Source organism: Lagenorhynchus albirostris, chromosome 15, assembly GCF_949774975.1.
Source record: "Lagenorhynchus albirostris chromosome 15, mLagAlb1.1, whole genome shotgun sequence".
Classification (NCBI taxonomy): Eukaryota; Metazoa; Chordata; class Mammalia; order Artiodactyla; family Delphinidae; genus Lagenorhynchus; species Lagenorhynchus albirostris.
This window is the reverse complement of record NC_083109.1, coordinates 78,691,681-78,714,490: the sequence shown is the minus strand read 5'-3', so window position 1 is coordinate 78,714,490 and position 22,810 is coordinate 78,691,681. Positions and strand designations below refer to the sequence as shown.

Here is a 22,810-nt window from a genome sequence, read left to right as displayed (position 1 = left end):
GCGCGCGGCCAGGGGCTTTGTCTTTTCACTTGGGCTCCGCCCCCTTCTTAAAGGCACCGCTCTCGGCCACGCCCGGAGGTGCGCGGGTGGGGCGGATGGGAGGAGGGCTTGGCGGGAAGTAACCTCCAGACCTTACCTCAGCAAAGGTTCTACGAGGGGTAACTTGAGCCCCAGCCTTGCTCCCCCCAAAGTTACCTGCTTCTAGACTAGAGTGTGGTTGAGATCTGGATATTAGTATAATGCTTGCTTCTAGGGGCTTGCTGGAAAGGATACAGAATCTTCTTTGGAAAAATATATTAAACGACATGTCTATTAAAAATACATACCTTCATTCAAATAGTCTTTACTAGCACCTACAATGTTCAGGGCCCTGCGTTGGGTGCTACAGGGGAAAAAAATGAGACTTGAAAAAATGAGAGACAAATAATCACAGTTCTGTGTGATGAATGCTGTACAAAGTGCGCAGTAAGAAAACAGCAATAATTGTGCCTGGAGAGTGAGAACATTTGAGCTACTTCTCCAAGCACACTACACCCACATAGTCCAAAATCTGCTTGGCTATCCAGTACAGTCAGAAACACACTTACTAATCATTCATCCCTGGTTAAATTGTCACCCTTGGTTCAAAAATCTTCAGTGGGCTTCCCTGGTGGCGCAGTGGTTGAGAGTCCGCCTGCCGATGAAGGGGACACGGGTTTGTGCCCCGGTCCGGGAAGATCCCACATGCCGCGGAGCGGCTGGGCCCGTGAGCCATGGCCGCTGAGCCTGCGCGTCCGGAGCCTGTGCTCCGCAACGGGAGAGGCCACAACAGTGAGAGGCCCGCGTACCGAAAAAAAAAACAAAAAAAAATCTTCAGTGCCCAGAACATACCTTCCCAGCCTGGTCTTCGACAGGGCTAGACTGCTAGATATCCCTGAATGGCAGCATGCCAATGCCAGACCGTTTTCTCCTTTTCTTCTCACCTTGAAGTGAGAAGGATACCCCCCCCCACGTAAAAGGTAAGTTCTAGGTGTCAACTGGAAAAAAAAAAAAGCACAACCTAAAAGTTGAGAATTATGTTTTATTTGGCAGACAAAACCGAGGATTTAAGTCCAGGACACAACATCTCAGATAGCTCTGAGAGACTGCTTGGAAGAGGTAAGGGAGGAGCCAGGATACATAGGAGTTTTTGCAACAAAGACCAGGTAGTAGTCAGAATATCGAAAGATTACTGTTAAAGAAAACCAGATATCTCAAGTTAAGAGATTTATTGCTTTTCTATGTATGGGAAGATGCAAAAGTCAGGGCTCACTGAAATCATTCCTTTGATATACACCTCAGCTATCTGGGGCCAGTATCCTGTGCTTTCTCTTCCTGAGTTTGGGGGTCGGCGGGGGGCGGGGGGCACTGCTAGATGGCGGGCATCCTGTTTCTATCCTGAGTTCCCTCATGGCTCAGCTGTAAGGTGATGGCTTGTTGCCTGCAACATCCTTTGTTTACTGATGTGGCAGGCAACATTTTTGTTTTCCATTGATATAGGTCAGACGCCATCTCTATGAAGCCCCTTCTGATCACCTAGCAGAGAAGGGAGCTCTTCTTCCTTCAGTAGCAATTTCCTCTAAGAGGATTAGGAGAAACCTCAGAGGATGTGGCATCTGAGTTGATTGTGAAGAGGCAAGTAGCCCACTCCACTAGGCAGAGGAAATGAGGGACGAACCTTCTAGGCAGAGGGAGCAGCAGAGCAGACTTGGTAAATTCAGGACAATGTGCCTAAAACATAGGGATTTTTCAGGCAGAAAGTATCAAGAGATGAGAGTGGCAGAGGAAGTCATCATCCTGGCCAAAGCGTGTGAGGGTTGAATTGAAGCGACTCTATAGGAGGGAACTGCAGTAGTTTGTGGCACTGGTGGCAAGGGCCTCAAATGTGTAGCAAGATCAGTGGAGACAGGTGGCCAGATTTGAGGCACAGACTAAGTGGCTAATGGGATGGACACTTGCAGAACTAGATAACTAACAGCAGACTACACACAGAATAAGGACTCCAAAAACATCCAAAAAACAAATTTTGGAAACTTTTGATATTTAAAAAAACGCATCTAATTGCACATGAGAATGGTCACCATAGTCATTTCAGTGCTTGGGGCTGCTGTGGACTGGAATCCAGCCCCTGGTGGTGATAAAGCGGAGATCTAAAATGGGAGACTCAGTGATGGACTCAGTTTCAGCCATAAGAACCGGAGACCGGTACCCTGGAGAGCCATCCAGAACACAGCTGGAAATCCTGCAGACCGAAGTGGAAGCTAGAAGTGGGGCTTTGTGAATACAGCCTAGTAGCTGGAGTCCCAAGAAAAGGAGCTAAGAAGTGTCTCTCCAAACAAAGAATAGTGTTTACCTTGGAGAGATGGAGTTATGGTTGGTTTTATTTTCTTCGTTATCTTTTTGTATATTTTTCCATTTGTTTTTCTATAGTGATTATATTTTCATTTTAAAATAGAAAAAAATAATAAACTTTAATGTGACTATTGCTTGGTGGTTGTCCTCCATTTCTTTCTATGGCTCCAATTTACAAACAATGGAGCTAATTGACACAAGATTTTTTAACACCCCTCTTCCACTGATGCACACTGAAACCCTTGATTAGACAGTTTCAGCTTGTCATTTTTTTTTTTTTTTGACTGCACCATGTGGATAGGGGGGATCTTAGTTCTCTGACCAGGGATCTAACCCGTGCCCCCTGCAGTGGAAGCATGGAGTCCTAACCGCTGGACCGCCAGGGAATTCCCTACAGTTTCAGTTTCTGGCTGGTATTTTCCGGCCTGTCCTGTTGGTTCCTAAACCTCAAAACATCCCAAATCTGCAGTCTGTGATCTCTGTTCCCTCCATCACCTGCTCTGTGTGGGTGTTTTTTATTTCTATTAATGGCCCCACCTTCCTCACAACCTCACAGGCTCTGCCTTGACCTCTCTTGAGCTCCACCGCCATAGAGTCAATCAGATGACAGCAATTCTGCCTGCCTAAAATCGTGAACCATCCCCTTCCTGCCATCCCCACTGCATCCTACTTCAATTATTTCTGGCCAAAACTACTACTGTAATGACTTTCTTCTTTAAAAATGTTTTAAACTACATTAAAATTATGTCTTTTTTCATGGTAAAATGGACATGGTTCCAAAAAGGAAACATATAGATGGAGTTAAGAAAACAAATAGTTCTACAAAAAGCAGCCCTGCAGTGCTCTCCCCCATCCACTTCCTGCTTCCCCCAGGCACCCATTTTCAATACATTAAGCTGTTTCCTCTGGTATTTACCTCCCTATTTCTAAATAACATATATATTGCTGTTTTCTTTAGTTTTTCAGTTTTAATATTAGCTGTTGACTTTCGTCAGTGGAAGATGAGAACTTAGCCCTCTTATATCCCCCAGAAACACCATACATGTATACAAGCATATATAATTATGTTGCAATAGTCAGTGTATAACTTATGATTATGAATTATTCACAAATGATCCACATGGTGAACTGATTGCATTTCCTTTCTTCTTTTGTTTCCCCTGGTTTGCCTCATGTATTTTACTTTGTTTTCCATATACCTATCGCTGTTCTATCCTCAAACTCACAGAACTGTAAGCCTCCTCTTGATAAGTGCCAACATATCTGGATAAGGTTGGCAGGGTCCTTCCAACTTGTCCCCCTGCCTCCCTCTCTTTCCTCTCCATGGCATCTTGCTATGTCACTCCCCTGTTCTTGGCTTCTAATGGTTGGCTTCCTAAAGCCAACAGAGTAAAACCAAACTCTCTTGACGTGACCTTCAAGGCCCTCCACAATCTGTCCTGTGTTTCTGTTTCTTCCCTCAGACTCCTTCCTCTTCAGCAAAACTAGGTTTATCTAGGTTTCTTAATACTATTCCCCACTAAAAGGATCCTCTATTTGATTCTTTTCCAAAATCTGCCTGGTCACTTTTTATGGTCTCTTGGTCATTATACTTTCAATAGCTTCCTTTGTTTAAACAAATTAAGACATACTTCATGTACCACATATGATTCTAGTATCTGTGACATTAAAGTTTTTTAGTACCTGTTAAATTTTTAAGAAAAAAACAACTAAAGATGACGAAAAAACCAACTAGAGATGACAAAAAAAAAGGCAACAGAATTAACTGGGATTCTAGTTTCATCCATGACACCTGGAGCCCCTAAGAGAAATGAGAGGAATCGCTTTAGGGAATACGGAAATGAAATTTTTTTTAATATTTATTTTAGTTGCACCAGCTCCTTAAGTTGTGGCACGTGGGCTCCTTAGTTGTGGCATGGGAACTCTTAGCTGCGGCATGTGGGATCTAGTTCCCTGACCAGGGACCGAACCCGGGCCCCCTGCATTGGGAGCGTGGCGTCCTAACCACTGCGCCACCAGGGAAGTCCAGGAAATGAAATTCTTGGAGATATAGAATGTAGAATTCTTTTCCACCATGACTCTACTGTTTTCCTTTGGAATCGGGAGCAAAAAGGAGGAACCCATGGACAAAAAGCAGACTTGTGATAGCCAGGGCCTTCGGGGGAGGGGCAAATGGGGAGTGAGGGCTTAAAGGGCTTAAAGGGTATGGATTTCTGTTTGAAGTGATGAAAATGTTTGGAGCTAGACAGTGGTGATGACTGCGCAATACTGTGAATGTACTTAGTGCCACTGAACTGTGCACTTTAAAATGGTTAAAAATGGTACGTTTTATGGTTGTGTATTTTACCATAATAAAACAAAAGTTAAAGAACAAAAGTCAGCCTCCTAAGGACCTGGAGCTGTGCAGTGTACACAGGTTTTCATTTGGTGTAGGCGGGGACAGAAGTATAATTCCAAGTACATGACAACTTCAAATGGAGTCTCCAAATCATTTTCATCAGAAAGTCACTCTGTGGGAGTGAAGACAATTGGCAGGGCCCAGCCCACAGTGACTTCGCTAGCACTCAGCCACCACGCCCCCCCAGCCCCTGCCCTCCACAACCTTCAAGAATGAAGCACTCAGCTACCAACAAGACATATTTCAAATAGTTTAATTTTAAAAATATTCTATTCGGTGCTAAAATATGTCTTCACTCACTGTTGCCCATTTCCATTTTCTTAAACTTTTTTGAAACAAAAAATAAAATCACGAGGTTCAATTAAACATGCAGATTTCAAAGAAAAGGGAACTTTCTAGAAAGTCTGAGCTGAAGGAGTACTGTGGGAATGGGTGCTGTTGTCAGAACCTCAAATTCTTGCTGGGGCAGAGTTTGCGGCAGGAGTGCTGGGGACCGTGGCGGGAGGCAGGGGATGCTGGAATGAAATGTCCAGGTGGAAACAACAAAAGCTGCGCGTGCGTGTGTGTGTGTGTGTGTGTGTGCGCGCGCGCGTGTGTGTTGGGGGAAGGGGATGGTTACAGTGGGGGACAAAGGACTGTCAGCAGCCAGAGAGCCCATGAGAGGCAGGATAACCTCAGGAATGGGCAGAAGTGCCAGGATAGCAAGAAATCTATATGGACTTTTCCACCCTCTCATGGAGCGAAGCCCTTCCCTTGCCTCCGGAGTCTACTCAGGCATTCTCCAACAGCAGCCTACAGGGCCCCTAGCCCTATGCGAAAGTCCATGAATCTACAGTCTCCATTCAATTCAAGTAAGCCCTAGGCACTCTCTTCTCTAGAGGATGCCTTCCACATCTCTTTCCTCTTGTAGAAGCACCAGCAGCTCAGTCCAGAGGTTCCGGAGCAGAGACTGCTACCTGGAGGTGACAGATGAACCCTGGAGTGGCCGATGCTCCAGCCTACTTGGGGTGCAAAAAGGACAGGAGTGCTCCTCTTCTCAGGATCAAGCAGACACAGGTGCCAGGGACGGGAAGATGACGTTACGACCCCCAGTCCTATGTCAGCCTTCCAGCCCAGAAAGCTCCTATGTGCAGGCTCTGGAGCCCAGTGCTTGCCCTTAGCCCAGCAGCACAGCACAGCCAGAACCAGAATGCAAGAGAGGCCTGGGGCCAGGAGGCGAAGGGTGCCAGGGTGGTGCTAGCTTTCTGACGCTGTCTGTGGCACTGCGGGCTGGTCCACACAGAAGCGTTTCAGGGGAGGCGCACCTGAGTCTTCCTCTTCCTCAGCAATCTAGAAGCAGCCAGGGCATGGAATCACAGGGCCATCCTTCTGAAACAGACCTCCCCTTCTACCCTAATTACAACCCGGAAGTCCATCCCCCACTGTCTCACAGATAACCAAACCTCTTCCCCTACCTTATAACCTGGAGCCCAGCGTCCGTGCTGCCTTCCCAACTACAGCACATCCCGTGCTATAGAGCCAGTGCACATTAACAGAGCCCTCACTTTTTTCTTAGAAACTGGGAAACCCAAAGCACCTCCTTACCTGTGTCTCTAATGGAACTGGTTCTTCCTTCGTGAGGGTGGGAGGTTCATCAGCAACTTCTGAGGCGGGCAGGGAGGGCTCTGCAAAAGCAAGGTCGGCGTAGCTGAAGGGCCTCCTGAGGCAGGAGACTCCTATGGGATCTCTGCCCCAAGCTGGGGGAGTGCTCCTGCAAGCTATGTGGAGACGCCTTGGTGAAGGGGCAACACAGGCCGCAGAATCAATATACATTATAAGAAGAAATTCGCAGCATCTAGTGCAAAGAGCACGAGCTCCGAAGTTAGAAGGAATGAAATGAGACACACAGTTCCACAAGTTACTAGCTGTGTGATCATGGCCAAGCAATTGAACTTTTCTAAGACTACTTCCTCATCTGTAAAATGGAGATAACAGCTGCCATTTCATGGGGTTTTTGAGTCATACCAGGCATCAAATATGAAAAGTGCCTTCCTTACTGAGAGCCTGGCGCTCAGTTGTGTTGCTGTTTTCTTTCTTCATTCTGTGAAAGGCGAAAATAAAACCATTCCCAAAATAGCCTCAAACAATTGACAAACGGCTTGAAGCTGCCAGCTCTGGGGCAAATTCTCTAACCTGTGACTCTAAAGAAGAGAAACATCAAGAGCAAGAGCAAGGCCCCTCCAAGACGCTCACTGGGGCCAACAGAGACTCACCCTCAAGGATCTCCTGGCCCAGGGTGGGGGGCTGGGAGTCATCTGTGCGGAAGTCGGAGGTGTGCGCTGGGCTCAGGGACTCGCTCTGCTGGGGGCTGGGGCTCGAGTTGGTGCTGCTGTCCACCTTGAGCTGATAGACATCAGACACGGAACTCTGGTTGCTGTTTTCATCTGAAAACCAAACATGACAAAGGCAACAGCTGAGGGTGGTCACTTTTGAGAGTAATTCAGTACAGAGCCAAGGGCCTGGTGTCTCTGCAGACAGCGTGGACACAGCCAGGCACACAATGATCACGGCTGTAAACAGCCTCTGAACCAAAGGCAGACATTCTCGGGGCTTCTGTGCACTGCAACTTACCAACAAGAGTCTAAATTGATTAATTTAAGCATGTTCTATCCTATGACACATATTCTAAGCACCACAAGATGCAGCCAGAATCTTTAAGTTTATGTAACATTTATATTTCAGGAAGGTCAAGATATGCTTATTAATCCCTTCTTTATTATCCACCACTTATAGCTGGGACCTGGTATTTTCCCACTGTCCAGTGAAGGGAGGAACACATCTGTGCCTCTCAACCTTTCTCACAATACAAGAGGTGTAGAAAATGAGAGTCTGTCTGCTATTCTCGGCTGTCTGAAGGAGGGTGATAGTGTCTGGAGGTGGTCAGCTTGGGCCCTTGCACCTGCCTAGGCTCCATCTCACCGCCTCAAGGACCGTGGGATCCCACCTGGGAAGCGCTGTCTGAAGGCTTAAAGTCACCACCTAAGTTAAAAATACAGAGTCAGCAGGGCCTTCCTCTCCCTGACCTCCAGCAGCCAGTCACCAAATCTGCCCCACCCACTGCCCTGACTCGGCCTGTGCCCATTCCTTCCTCTCCCCGTGGCCTCAGCTCAGCCCTCATGATCTCTCGCCTGGCCTCCAGCCACAGCTACCCAACTGCCCTTCCTGCAGTCTCAGGCACACCCACTGGACCTCATACCACTGCCAGAATGATCTTTCTAAACCCTTGTCGGTTCCCCACTGCCCACGAGATGGCCCTATCCCAACCTACAAACTCCCTTCTGATCTCCAGGCTCACCACCTGCTGTTCTTCCCCATGTACCCTGGCTCCTGCCAAACTGGACTCTAACCTAAGAGCAGCTTCAAGTACCAGTGTCTGCTATGACATGCTCTTTCCGGTCTTCCTGCAAAGCCCCTAGACATGCCAACATTCAGCTCAGGCATCACCTCCTCCACAGAGCCTCGTGTCCAGGCTCCCTTGGGTGGAAATGACCACCCTCTCTTTTATGCTCCTGCTGTTTCCTGTGCACACCTGCATTTACTATATTACACACCAGTCTCCCTCCATTACACTCTGCGCAGGCAGGCTCTGTGGCTTACTGGTCCTTGAATCTCCAGTGCAGTACACAGTACCTGGCACATAGTAGGAGTTCATTAAATGTTCAATGAACAAAAAGGATAAGATAGTGGCCAGACTGAGGAAATGGAGCCTCCCATTGTCTCCCAGAGCTTTATGATGGAACATCTCACACAGCTAGAGAACATTTCCCTTGTATTCTCTTCCTGTACCACACTGACCTTGCAGGGGTTGGGGGAGAAGTGAGGAGGGGATACCTGGTCGCTCCCAGTCTAGTTCCGAAGAGAAAATTGTAAGCCCTTTCTAGTCTTTATCCTACAATGACCACCACCTTCTATACTAAAATGGAAGTAGCATTTTATCACAAAAAAGAATAAAGCTCTGTCACTCTTCTGCTCAGGCAAATACTTTTCTTCTCCAAGCATCAGTTTTCTGAAATAGGGATGATGATAACTGCCTGGTTTATATCACAGGCTAATGTAAAGATAACAATGAGAAACTGAAGTGAAAGTGCTTCATAAACAGTAGCTGCCACACAGGTATAAAAGGTAATGTTATGAGTGTAGTGCTGACTCAGGCAGGACGTCTACCGAAGACTGGTTTAGGAGGCAGAGCTTGGGCTAAGGGTGGATGGGTAGATGCCCCGGCATGGGGGGGGAGGGGGTCTCCTCTGAGGCACTCTCATCAAATACACAGTCTAAAGAAAAGTGCTTCTGATCCAGAAAACCGGGACCCACCATGGGGTCTGCCACCTACAAGTGATATGACTTTAGATATGTAACCTCACCTCTCTGAGCCTCAGTTTCCGTAACTGGAAAGTGAGGAGACTGTGGTCTCTCTTGCAGGGTTATTGTGAGGTTTAAATGAAAAGGCTTCCATAAAGTGCCCAGGAAGATACCAGCAAAACAGTAGGCACTGAAATGACACACAGACTATTCTTCTGATTATTAATGGGTCATCTAAATTTTCAGTTTCCTGCAAGGAAGACATATGGATGCAACTCACCCTGGAATTCAAGAAGGAGAGAGGAATTGGCTGAGGCATCAGAGGGAAAGCCATTAGGTTCCCGGGCTGCTGAACTGTTCGATTTTGACTTTTCTTTCTAGAAAAGGAAAAAAAGAGGAATATGACAGAGCCAAGCAGAAGACTCACAGAGAGAGAAGGTGCTGAGACACCAGAGAGGTCTGGATTAGGAACAGGAGGAACAACAGCGGTTTCAGAATCCAGGACCCGAGGAATAACAGGATCCTGGACAAGGTGTCCCCAGGCCTCAGTGTCTCTGTCAGTAAAATGGACCCTTCCAGTGCTAATATCATGAATCGCAAGTGAGAGGCAGATACATGTCTTCCACTAGAGCTCCCTGTAGGACTCTTCTGCTTTCTGCCCTGATGAGAATGCTCTATCCAGTCCTTCCCTACAGGCATGGGTGAGAAACACAAAATACCCATTTGAGAAAGATCCCTGTTTTAGTAGCACAGTAGGGAAGAAAAATAAGTGAAAGAAGAAAGGACCTCTGACTGGACAAAGGAAGGAGTCACTTTATATGTAATGCAAGCAGTGACAGGACAAGGGGCCCCTGCTAGCTCTATTCCTCACCAATCCACCACATCCACTCAAAATGATCTCCCATGTCCACCTCTGCCTTCAAGCAGGATGCAGGTTACACATGTGGGGGAACCACAGTGGGAAGGTAAGCACTAGCTTGCAACAAACAAGGAAATAATCCACAGGACAGGAAATCATCAATCCAAGCATTTGCAAATGAGAGCATCCCAAGAGCCAAAAGTTCAAATCTGAATAATCTCAAATTTACTAATTCATACTTTTTATACTTGCCTATTTATTGTACGTGCATCGTACTAGTAATACAACTTAGTGTTTCTTAATACTCTCAATACTAGCTCGGCAATAAATCAACTGTACACATACATGCAGTCCTTCCCTTCATTTTTTCATATACAGACATAATTTTAATGTAATTACATTTTACCATTTTACTGCAGAGGCTAAACATGATTTTTACTAGCTGCACAATATTCCAGATATCATAATCACTTAATCACTACTCAACTAGTGGACATTTAGCTTTACCTGATTTAGGATTGTTTTTGTTTATTGCTAGTAGGAATAAACCCACAATGCTCAACTTTCACTTTTTCCTGGATTATGTGACTAAATTCACAAAAAAAATTCCTTCTAGATCAAAAAGTATAAACTAAACATATTTTTCTTAAAATATACTGTGGCTCACCCACCACTCTCTACAAGGAGGCTGGCAATATATTTGGAGTACGAGCATCACGGCACCCATGCCAACATTTGGCTTTATCATTATTTTTTTCTGATCTCTCATTTATCTTTATTTTAATGATTCTGGGCTCACATAAAATATGCATTCACTATAAGAAATTCTGAAAATACAGAAAAAGAAATGAAAATCACCTGTACAACCCGAGACAACCGATACAACATACATCTGTATGAAAATGGCTCATGATTCAGCATTATAACTTGCTCCCCCTCCCCCATTCACCATATTAAAAACATTTTTCTCTGTGAACATGGTGCTGCGAGTGGTGCGGAGCGTGCGGGCCACAGTCTGCAGCCTGCGCACCACCTCTGTGCCCAACACGCCCTGCCCACTGTGGCCCTGGGGACTGCGGCAGGCACCGACCGGGCGCTGCTCACCGGACCCGCTCTGCTGTCAGGTTGTAAATTCACAGACAAACATGAATGGGTAACAACAGAAAATGATGTTGGAACAGTGGGAATCAGCAATTCTGCACAGGAAGCTTTGGGAGATGTTGTTTACTGTAGTCTGCCTGAAGTTGGGACAAAATTGAACAAACGAAGAATTTGGTGCTTTGGAAAGTGTGAAAGCTGCGAGTGAACTCCATTCTCCTCTATCAGGAGACGTAACAGAAAATAATGAAGCTCTAGCAGAAAATCCAGGACTTGTCAACAAATCTTGTTATGAAGATGGTTGGCTGATCAAGATGACACTCAGTAAGCCTTCAGAACTAGATTAACTAATGAGTGAGGAAGCATATGAGAAATACATAAAATCTATTGAGGAGTGAAAATGGAACCCCTAAATAAACTAGTTTGAAACAACTTAATCTAGCATAGCTGTCTTAAATTAGTGGTGGATAGATTTTTAAAAAGCAACTTTTAGGGCTTCCCTGGTGGCGCAGTGGTTGAGAGTCCGCCTGCCAATGCAGGGGCACGGGTTCGTGCCCCGGTCCGGGAAGATCCCACATGCCGCGGAGTGGCTGGGCCCGTGAGCCATGGCCGCTGAGCCTGCGCGTCTGGAGCCTGTGCTCCACAACGGGAGAGGCCACAACAGTGAGAGGCCCGCGTACCGCAAAAAAAAAAAAAAAAGGCAACTTTTAGCAAAAGAAACGACTTTCAACAATGTTGCCTGAAGAAAATACCCCTTAACTTCCTCATGATTTCTGATAAACACTCTGCATCTTTTTCACAACACCCTATGATTTTTAGGCTAGTCTCCAGTTATGATATTTAGAATTCCTGAAATTATCTGTGGTAAAACTAGTTATAAAAATTATGTAATTCAAGGATAACATTGTTATCTTAACTATATATTTATATATATATATATATACACATATATATATATATATATATATATAAAATAACTTGCTTACAGCCATCCCTGGATTTAGGTCAAAAGACTCAATGAAATTGCCACTGGAAATAAATGGCAGTGGAGAAAAGTTTGTTAGTTGTATCGTGTCCAATTAAGAACATTACTATGTTAATTTTGCAATATACTGTGTTTGCTTGTGCTATTTTTATACAGTGAAGCAACAGCCTTGCAGGAAAATAAGAAACAGTTTAATAATAAAATATGCAACTTCCTAAAAAATAAAAGTTTTTTTCTATGCCATTGAATAATCTTCTATACCATCTTTTATAATGGTTACAAAGCTTTACGATATACAGGTGCACAATAACTTAATGAATTCTCTACAATAAGATCTTCATTTTGCTTGCAATTTTTAAATACCACAAACAATAATATTGTGATGCTCAACACTATAGATATACCTTGTACACATCATGATTATGTCCTGAGGATAAATTTCTAGAGATAAAACTTCTAGATCAAAGGCATAAATATTCTGAAAGCTTTTTCCCCCTCAGCTTTACTGAGGTATAACTGACAAATAAAATTGTAAGATATTTAAAGCGTACCCTGGGTTAATCTGATATACATATACACTGTGAAAGGATTCCCACCATCTGGTTAATTAAGCTTTTAAGTATACATATATGATCAACTTCACCTGTAGAAAGTTTGTCCCAATTTACTCTCCCATCAGCAGTGCCGCACTCCCTTATGTCCTTCACATTTTTTTCTTTACCAATTTGGTCATTTTCTATTTTTCCTAACTTAACTGGTCTATGCCAGTACCTTAGAAGATGGCACACTATCATGGACCACTGGAAGGTAGATAAACCGATGGACCTCAGGGCCCAGCTCAGAAACCAACACAAACACTGTAACAAGCCCTTCGGAGAGACAAAAGGAACTGAGTCCTGGGCAGGAGAACTTGAAATAGGAAAGCGCCAGGGTCTTACATGTGAGAAATGGGGAGGGGGTTGCTGGCAGTGTCCTTCCCCCACATGTACACAATACCCAAGAGATCTAGCAGCCTGACCTTTGGCCCTTATGGGTATTGGCATCACAGAGCCAGGGTTAGATGAAAAACAAAGGGTGACTCCAGAGCCCCCCCTGACTTTCACCCACCAAGTCCTTGGGCTGGACAAGGACGGCTGCTCCCAGATAAAGGCAGCACATGGAAGACTGGTACTAGGGAGTTCCCTGGGAGGCAAGGGAAGATGAGAGGGGAAAAGGGAAAGGCTGAACCCTGAGGCTAATCCCATCCCCTAAATCCATTTAGAGGAGGGAACACAAAGCCTCGGTTACACGGTTACACATTTCTAGCCAATGCAGCTCGGAGTCAAAAGGAATAAAAGATGAGTGCACAGAAAAAACTAACCAGACACTGGAGGAAAACAAGCACCATGAAAGACAATAAACAGAACAAGCTATACCAGAAGAAGCAGACTAGTGGGACCGAAGAATTGAAATAAAACATAGCAAATCTCCTCAGAAAGATAAGGATGACACTGGAAAGTTGTTTTGAACAACCAACAACAAAGGAAATTTGGTATGAATAATAAACTCGTTCAAAATAAAAATTAAGTGAATGAGGGAATTCCCTGGCAATCCAGTGGTTAGGACTCAGCGCTTCCGCTGCCTGGGGCCCAGGTTTGATCCCTGGGAAGGGTATTAAGATCCCACAAGCCAGCTGCACAGCGTGGAAAAAAAGAAAAAACAATTAAGTGAACGAGTTTATTAGCAGAAATAGAGCTGAAGAAAAGATTAATGAGCAAAAACTGGGTTGAGGGTCTTCCCTGGTGGCGCAGTGGTTGAGAATCTCTGCCTGCCAATGCAGGGGACACGGGTTCGAGCCCTGGTCTGGGAAGATCCCACATGCCGCGGAGCAACTAGCCCCGTGAGCCACAATTACTGAGCCTGCACGTCTGGAGCCTGTGCTCCGCAACAAGAGAGGCCGCGATAGTGAGAGGCGCGCGCACTGCAATGAGGAGTGGCCCCCACTAGCCGCAACAAGAGAAAGCCCTGGCACAGAAACGAAAAGCCAACACAGCCGTAAATAAATAAATTAATTAAAAAAAAAAAAACAACTGGGTTGAGAAGTCAGAATATATGAGGACAGAATAAAGAGATGAAACAAACTAAAAGTTAAGAAATGAAGCTAGATGTCCACATTACAGGATATTCTTACAGAAGTTCCAGGTCAAACAGAAGAAATTCTAAAAGTTTCCAGGAATATGAAAGAATCACCTACAAAGAAATCAAGAATTAGACTGACATCAGATTTCTCAACAGAAAACCAGAAGCACAACAATTGAGTCATAGTTTCAAAATGTTGAAAGAAAATAATTTTTAACCTAGAATTTCATATACAGGTAAAATGATCAATTAAACATGAAAGTAAAACAAAGATATTTTCAGGAAGTTTTCTCCACACAAGCGCTCTTTGGCAAAACTCTTGAAGGGTGTATTCCAGCAAGAAAAGAAATGAATCTAAGAGAAAGCAATAATAAATAGGTACAAAGGGTTAGTAAATAATTAGTAATGTTTACTTTGTCTAATTAAGCAATGACTAAAACAAGAAATGTCTGTAAAAACAGAAATATCTGAACAGAATATCTGACCTGAAATTCCACTGAAAACTAAGGAGAGGGCAGGAATGAAAGTGGGGGTAGAGACCAGGGGTGGTTAAAAATGTGTTCAGGCTCTGAGGGGAAACACAGATTTTGATAAGCGTTATACACTGATACAGAAAAATAGTAAGTATAAGTCTTATTAGGTTAGAGATAGCCAATAAAAAAATTAAAAATAAAATGTGGAACTTTCAAATCGGAAGAAAAATTTGAAAGTGAATTTGAGGTGAAGAGAAAAAAGAAAGTGTATCATGGCAGAAATCCTTGTCCACATAAGTAGAGTGTTTAGATGGTGACATTTTCATGGCCTTTCCGGCCCCTAAATGTGCCACAGCTATTATGAACACACATAGTTAGTATACATGTCCTGAGGAGACTTCTAGGAAACTCCTTAAATTCATGAAAATACCATTTGCCCATCCTTCCACTCTCTTGCTGCCTTGAACTTGAATGTGTTGAATGATGGCTGGAGCTCAAACTTGGATACAAGGTCAAACATGAAGCAGAGGAAAATGGGCAATTGTTTAATGCATATAGAGTTTACCTCTGCAAGATGAAGAGTTCTGGAGATGGATTACACAACAAAGTGAATGTATTCAACACTACTGAACTGTACACTTAAAAAACGGTTAAGATGGTAAATTTTATGATATGTGTATTTTACCACAATAGAAATAAAGTAAAATGAATAGAGAACCATTAATCTCTTAAATATAAATTAAAAAAAAAAAGGTGGGACTTCCCTGGTGACGCAGTGGTTAAGAATCTACCTGCCAACACAGGGGACACAGGTTCGAGCCCTGGTCTGGGAAGATCCCACATGCTGCAAAGCAACTAAGCCCACGCACCGCAACTACTGAAGCCCGTGGGCCTAGAGCCCATGCTCTGCAACAAGAGAAGCCACCGCAATGAGAAGCCCGACACCGCAACGAAGAGTAGCCCCCTCTCTCCACAACTAGAGAAAACCCACGCACAGCAATGAACACCCAATGCAACCAAAAATAAATAAATAAATTTATTTTTTTAAAAAAAGGAACAGAAAGGTTGCAAGAAACCTGGGTCCCTGGGGACTCTTAGAGTGGAAGTGCCACACCGGTCCTAGACTGCATATTTCTGTTCCTCTAAGAATAAAAGAAAACTTTTTTAAACCATTACTACTTTGAGTTTTCTGTCACCCACAGCTAAACCTAATCCCAATATGCCCAATAAGCAGAAAAATGTAAAACAGAGAAAAACAGAATTACAAGACATACCAGGGAAACACAAATCAAAAGAAGACACGGTGTCTTTTAGAATATCTAGAATATCAATCAAAGAAGCCATGCAAATCAGAAAAGTAAAGAGGAAACCCAATCCAAGAACAAGGAAAATACAAGAAATCAGAGGGGAATTTCCTGGCAGTCCAAGCGGCTAGGACTCTGTGCTTTCACTGCCCGAGGGTCTGGGTTAAATCCCTGGTTGAGGAACTAAGATCCCACAAGCCTCAGGGCCAAAAAAAAGAAATCAGAAAAGAGGAAATCTAAATGAATAAAAAGTAAATCTGAAGAGATAAAACTGTCAACCTCCCTAGTGTTCAGAGAAATGCAAAATAAACAAAGAGATACCACTTTACGTCTATCAGATTGGCAGGACTTAGGAATTAGGAGTTAGATAATATCAGATGTTGCTGAAGATGTGGGAAACGGGAGCCCTGCAGCACAACTGGGGAAGTGTACTAACTATCCGGGTGCAGCTATTCAGGAGAGAGCTCTGACAGCCAGCATCTAGTAAAAACAATCATGTATGTACAGCCAGTAACAGAGAAATCTCACTCCTGGGTATCTAATCCAGAGAAAACCTCCCACAAGTCCTCAAGGACAATGGTTTAAGGAATGTCCACCAGAGTCATCTGTGCTACCAAAAAAAGCTGGAGGCAACACACACAAACAGACCCATATTCGGACACTTGGAATATGACAAAGTTGGTTCTACAGAGCAGGAGGAAAACAGTCTTTTCAAGTGGTGGGACAAATGCATACCCACATGGAAAAAAATGAAATTGGGCCCCTACTTCAAAATACACGAAAATCAACTCCAGGTGTGTTATAAATGGGAACAGGATAACAAGACTGTAGAAGATTATATGGAAGAATACCTTTGTGACCTCAAAGAAGGAACAGATTTAAGACATTTAAAAGCACTAATTATAGGGCTTCCCTGGTGGTGCAGTGGTTGAGAGTCCGCCTGCCGATGCAGGGGACATGGGTTCGTGCCCTGGTCCGGGAAGATCCCACATGCCGCAGAGCGGCTGGGCCCATGAGCCATGGCTGCTGAGGCTGCGCGTCCGGAGCCTGTGCTCCGCAACGGGAGAGGCCACAACAGTGAGAGGCCCGCGTACAGCAAAAAAAAAAAAAAAAAAAAGTTTAAAAGCACTAATTATAAAGTAAAAAATTATTTTGTCTATATTAAAATTAAAAACTTGTTACTCGGGACTTCCCTGGGGGCACAGTGGTTAAGGATCCGCCTGCCAATGCAGGGGGCACAGGTTCGATCCCTGGTCCAGGCAGATCCCACATGCGGCGGAGCAACTAAGCCCATGCACCACAACTACTGGGCCTGCGCTCTAGAGCCTGTGAGCCACAAATACTGAGCCCGTGCGCTTAGAGCCCGCACTCTGCAACAAGGGAAGCCACCACAAGGAGAAGCCCGCGCACCACAACAAAGAGTAACCCCTGCTCACAGCAATGAAGACCCAATGCAGCCAAAAATAAAATTAAAAAACAAAAACAAAAAACTTCTGTTACTCAAGCCTGCATAAACAGAGTGTAAAGACAAGCCATGGAATGGAAAAAGGTACAGATAGTATTTAATCAATAAAGAGTATGTGTCCACAACACAGAGAATCCCTACAAGTCCTAAGAAAAAGACCACAGCCAAAGAGACTTAAATAGGAACTTCTTAAAAGAGGAAATCCAAAAGGATGCTGAAAAGATTCTCCATCTCATTAGTAATTACATCATTAATCACCAAATTAAAACCACAATGAGATATCTTAATACATTAAGTCTAACTATACCAACTGTTGATGAGGATTTGGAGCAGTGAGAACTCATATTGCTGTTAAGAATATATACTGGTTGGGCTTCCCTGGTGGCACAGTGGTTAAGAATACACCTGCCAATGCAAGCGACACGGGTTCCATCCCTGGTCTCGGAAGATCCCATATGCCGCGGAGCAAATGGGCCCGTGTGCCACAACTACTGGGCCTGCGCTCTGGAGCCCGCGAGCCACGGCCGCTGAACCCGCACACCACAGCTACTAAAGCCCACTCACCCTAGAGCCCACACGCCACAACTACTGAAGCCTGCGCGCCTAGAGCCCGTGCTCCACAACAGGAGAAGCCACCGCAGTGAGAAGCCCGCGCACCGCAACGAAGAGTAGTCCCCGCTCACCACAACTAGAGAAAGCCCGTGCGCAGCAACGAAGACCCAATGCAGACAAAAATTTTAAAAAAAAGAATATACAGGTGTCCAAATAAACCCATGGAAGAGGAATTAGAAAGGCATATATACATATTAAACACATGATGTAATAAACTACAGTGGGCAGCAGGAGTCCACAAACTTTTTCTTACAGGGCCAGATAATAAATATCTTGGGCTTTGCAGGCCATTAGGTGTTATGGCAATTACTCAGCTCTGCCATTACAACTCAAAAGCAGCCACAAATAAGGAAACAAACAGGCATAGGTGTGTTCAAATAAAACTATATTGAATCACAGGGAGCAGGCCTGGGCTGTAGTTTGTCAAGCCCTGGAAAAGAGGAATGGGTTAAGGAAAGGGAATAAAGGGGAGGGAATAATAAAATAAGAGGCTTTGCGTGGACCAATGACAGAGGATGCCTTGAAGTATTTTCAACTCAATTCTGGGAAAATACATTCCATTATAATTAAGAGGCAATCAAAGAAAGAAAGGAGACGTTACCTTTTTGTTGTTTCGATTTTCTTCCACACTTACCTCCTTGTTGTCTGTCACAGGAACCCACTTAAATATCCTAAGGGATGTGTCACCCACAGTCACCCACTTTTTCTCCCTAAAACAAAGACAGTTCTTAGAACTGATAAACAATAAAATAGATTTTCTGATCATAACTGTGCTTTCCCACTTCTCAGCAGATCATTCCTTCAATCTTAAGTGCTTTCTAAACTTCCTCTCCGTCAAATCATACCTTACCTTTCAGGACAAAATCATCCCTTCCAGAAACACTTTGCTATCAAATGCCTTTGGCTCTGAACCCTCTACTTGCCACCTTTGCTCATGTACAGTGTACCAAAACCTTTTGTTCCTCACAGCCTACAGCAGTATAGAGTATCAGCACATTTTCAAATTCAGGTATCTATCTGGCATAAACTTCTTTATTTCCCCAAAATTAATTCAATTCCACTGATATTTATAAAGCCCTAATATACAAGGCCCAATAGGAGATAAAGGATATATAAGATAGGGTCCCTCTCTTGGGAACTCATAGCAATGAAAAGGTAAGTAAAGAAAGCATTGTAACACGTGAAGGTGGCAAGGAAGAAGGCTGAAAGAGTAAGATCAGGATATCCCACGGAAGGCAGAACTCCTATGACTCCTGTGGAACTCTGGATTGAAACACGATGCTATTTAAAAATAATCACAGGAGCAGGACAGGATGCTTCCAACTAACAGACCTGAGCCTCACACTGGCTTCTGGAAGAGGTGAAGGCCAAGCCGCCATGGAAAGGCTGCTTTAAGGTTTCATTTTACAAGAGGTTACTTTTGAGATGAGCCTTAAAAAATGAGTTGTTCTCCCCACCCCGCACATACCTGGGGAGGGAAAGGCAAGTGACATTGTTGAATAAGAGTGTAGATTATGAACGGCCAGAGTTGGGGAGTCTGGAGTATGACTTCTGCAAGTTTCGCATCCCAATTTGAGGACAAAAAAGCAAAAAAAGTAACTGCTGTTACTGCTGCTATTGATGCTACCATTGAATATGCTGCTACCATATTCAGCAAATGGTAACATCACAGAAATGTAGAGACTATGATGTAACAGAAAGAAGAATGAACTAAAGACTTAGGAAACGGGAGTTAATTCCTGGCCAGCCACTCATTTATTCCTCATTTACTCAAAAATATTTAATATTCAAGACCCTATGCTAAGTCTTGGGCACACAGGGAACAAGATGCACAGTCCTGACCCTCACAGACCCGAAATTCCAACTGGAAACAGACATCACACAACTCATCTCACAGTTTGAAACCTAATCACTAGGTTTAACCATATCAAACTGCCGCTTCTGCTGGTTAAAAAGGCAAATACAGGCAATATATTATGCTTCGACCTAATACAATTGTGGAAAGTTCCAGTCGGGGACCTGATTTAGACTGGGGATCTTGAAAGGTGTCCTTGAGGAAGCAACTGGAGAGCACAACTAGGAGTTAACTAGGCAAGGGGGAGGAGAGGGTAGAGGAAGGACACCAGGTAGCAGAAACAGAAGTGTGGCCCCAACTGAAAGATGGCCAGCATCTTGGGAAAGAGGGCAGTTTGAACCAGTCTGCTGGGGCAAGAAGGATCATCTTTGGTCTTTATCCTAAGAGCAAGAAGAGATCAATGAAGCATTATTTCCTAAGCAGGAGTGCTAGAAGATTCACCCTTGAGAAGAATACAATGTGATGAATGGACTGGGGAATGAGCCAGTCCTGAAGCAGGCAGATCATAGGGAAGTTGGTACAAGAGTTCTCGGTGAGAGAATATGCTCATCTGCCCTAGGCTGCAGGTGAGGACGGAGATGGCCAGAAGAGAAAGGTATGCCCATTTTTAGGTTTCCCAAAAAAACCTAGAAGGATGAGATTTGGAGGGGAAAAATCATTAATTATTTAACTAGTATTTATGAGTCCAACTATATATCAAGCCCTTATTGATAAAGAGTTAAGGAACTTGATCTTGTAGAGAAATGGACAAATAAACACGAAAATAAAGTCCAAGGTAATGACCCTAAAGGGAGTGGAGGGACTTCCCTGGTGGCACAGTGGTTAAGAATCCGCCTGCCAATGCAGGGGACATGGTTCAAGCCCTGGTGGGGGAAGATCCCACATGCCACGAGCAACTAAGCCCGTGGGCCACAACTGCTAAAGCCGGCGCGCCTAGAGCCCGTGAGCCACAACAAGAGAAGCCACCGCAATGAGAAGCCCACCCACCGCAAAGAGAAGCCCACGCACCGCAAGGAAGAGTAGCTCCCGCTCGCTGCAACTAGAGAAAAGCACCCGCGCAGCAACGAAGACCCAACACAGCCAAAAATAAATTAATTAATTAAAAAAATAATAATAAAGGGAGTGGAGAGTGAAGGGCAGGAGAACTTGGAGAAGGCTTCCTGGAGGGAGCTAACACCTACCCGGACTTTAAAATTATTAGTAGTAATCAGCTAGAGAAAAGTACTCAAGAAGTTGGCGCAAACAGTTGGCTGTGAATATTGAAGGTGATAACGCATCACTGTTTCTACAAAATAGGCGGTAAACCGGCGCCTGCAACGAACGCTACAGGAGCCGTTTCCAAACGAAGGGTAGATCCTGACTCCACTACTAACAGCTCCCAGGCCATCAAGAGAAAATGCCTACCCAGCTCGCTCGTGTGGGTCCGTATTAGGCGAAACACAGGGCTTTTAATTCCAATAACCACCTGGTCCCGTGGCATGTAGGTTTGCCGAGAAGCTCTCACCTTAGACTTCATACGTAGAGGACCGGCGTGCGAACCAGGTCCCATTGACCGAGCGCCGCCAGACGCCCGCAGCTCCACCGGCGCCGCGCTGCCCTAGGGCAGGTGGGCGGACCCGCAGGCCGGGCGACCCGCTGATTGGTTGCGGCTGGCGCGCCCTCTGACCTCACGCCGACGCGAGCAGCACCCTCCTCCCGCCTTCTCCGCTCCCCCTTCCCCCAAGCGCCCGCCGGTCGGCTCCCACCCCACACGCTAGTTCACCGCCGCTCTGGGCCTGGGCCGGCGTCCCCCTCCAGCACCCTCGGCCCTGCCCCTCACCATTTCCGCACTTTCTCGATGGCCGCCATCACCTTCTTGATATCATCCTTGGCCCGGCTGCGGGTCTCGGCCCGGACAGACCGGCCCGACATGGCGTCAGTGGGAACGGCGGGGGCCGGGGCACTGCTCCCAAGGCACCGGGAATCGCGCGCCTCACGCGCCGCCGCCCGCCCGGCGCAAACAGCGTCACCGCGGCCGTCGCCCCCTCCGTGCGCGCGTGCGCGAGGAAGCGCGCGCACCCGCCCTCCCCATGGGGCTCGAGGCATCAGCGCGCCTGCGCGCCCAGTCTCAGGTGCCCCACCCCGGGCGTCCCACCCAGCGTGCCCCGCCCTGGTCGTCCCACCCGGGGCGTCCCCGAGTCCAGTGAGCTTACGAGCAGGCCAGGGTTAAGCGGGCGAGCTGGTGGCACGTGCTGTGTGCAGGGTGTGGTGGGAGGCTCTTTCCCAGGGGAGCATCTTAATCCTCTGGACAGGGCTGCCGCCATAACCTATATTTTATGGGCTTGACCCTAACGTTACTGAGGGTCTGCACCATCCTGTCCTGCTGCCGCTCCTGTCTGGGACCCTAGCTCCCCAGATAACACCATTGTGCTCCAACTACAGAGAATTTCACACCTTTAGTATGCCTTCCAACGTTTGCACACATCTGTTCCCCACCTGGAATTCTGTCTCTTCACCTAATGACCACTTACTCTTCCAACATCCCGTTTGAACTACGACAGGTCTTCCCTGATATCCTGGGGTGCCACTTAGTGCATCCTTGACACTACATCAGCAGTCCCCAACCTTTTTGGCACCAGGGACTGGTTTCATAGAAGACAATTTTTCCGGGGCGGGGGCGGGGGTGGGGCTTGATGGTTCAGGCGGTAATGCGAGCGATGGGGAGCGGCAGATGAAGCTTCACCTGCTCGCCCGCCCTGCTCACCTCCTGCTGTGCAGCACAGTTCCAGGCAGAGGACCAGTACTGGTCCATGGCCCTGTGGTTGGGGACCCCTGCTCTACATTACTGTCTCATTTAATTCAGCAATTGGTGATTATATGATGCCTGCGTTGTGCAAGACTCCATGCTCAGTGCTGAGGACAAAATCTGGGGTTTTGCTTTCAAAGAGCTTCCAGT

At 45.6% G+C, this 22,810-nt stretch overlaps 1 protein-coding gene and 1 pseudogene across 1 annotated transcript; one reads left to right on the top strand and one right to left on the bottom strand.

Annotated features, from left to right (window-relative positions):
• Positions 1-1,043: 1,043 nt before the first annotated feature.
• BCL7B (BAF chromatin remodeling complex subunit BCL7B) lies at positions 1,044-21,898 on the bottom strand. Its single transcript, XM_060123366.1, has 6 exons — positions 21,695-21,898; positions 18,655-18,730; positions 9,387-9,483; positions 7,021-7,191; positions 6,353-6,432; positions 1,044-6,097 (listed from the first exon to the last, which is right to left on the bottom strand). Exons 1-6 carry the CDS (start codon positions 21,784-21,786, stop codon positions 6,005-6,007), a joined length of 609 nt encoding a protein of 202 aa, XP_059979349.1. The 5' UTR covers positions 21,787-21,898; the 3' UTR covers positions 1,044-6,004.
• LOC132505348 (glycine cleavage system H protein, mitochondrial-like) lies at positions 10,943-11,461 on the top strand (annotated as a pseudogene).
• Positions 21,899-22,810: the final 912 nt, after the last annotated feature.

Coding starts and splice junctions, on each gene's coding strand:
- BCL7B (XM_060123366.1), bottom strand. CDS start 21,786: ATGTCGGGCCGGTCTGTCCGGGCCGAGACCCGCAGCCGGGCCAAGGAT. Junction 7,192..9,386: donor TCTCCTTCTTGAATTCCAGG/GTGAGTTGCATC, acceptor TTTGGTTTTCAG/ATGAAAACAGCAACCAGAGT. Junction 6,098..6,352: donor CAGTTCCATTAGAGACACAG/GTAAGGAGGTGC, acceptor GGCTGCTTCTAG/ATTGCTGAGGAAGAGGAAGA.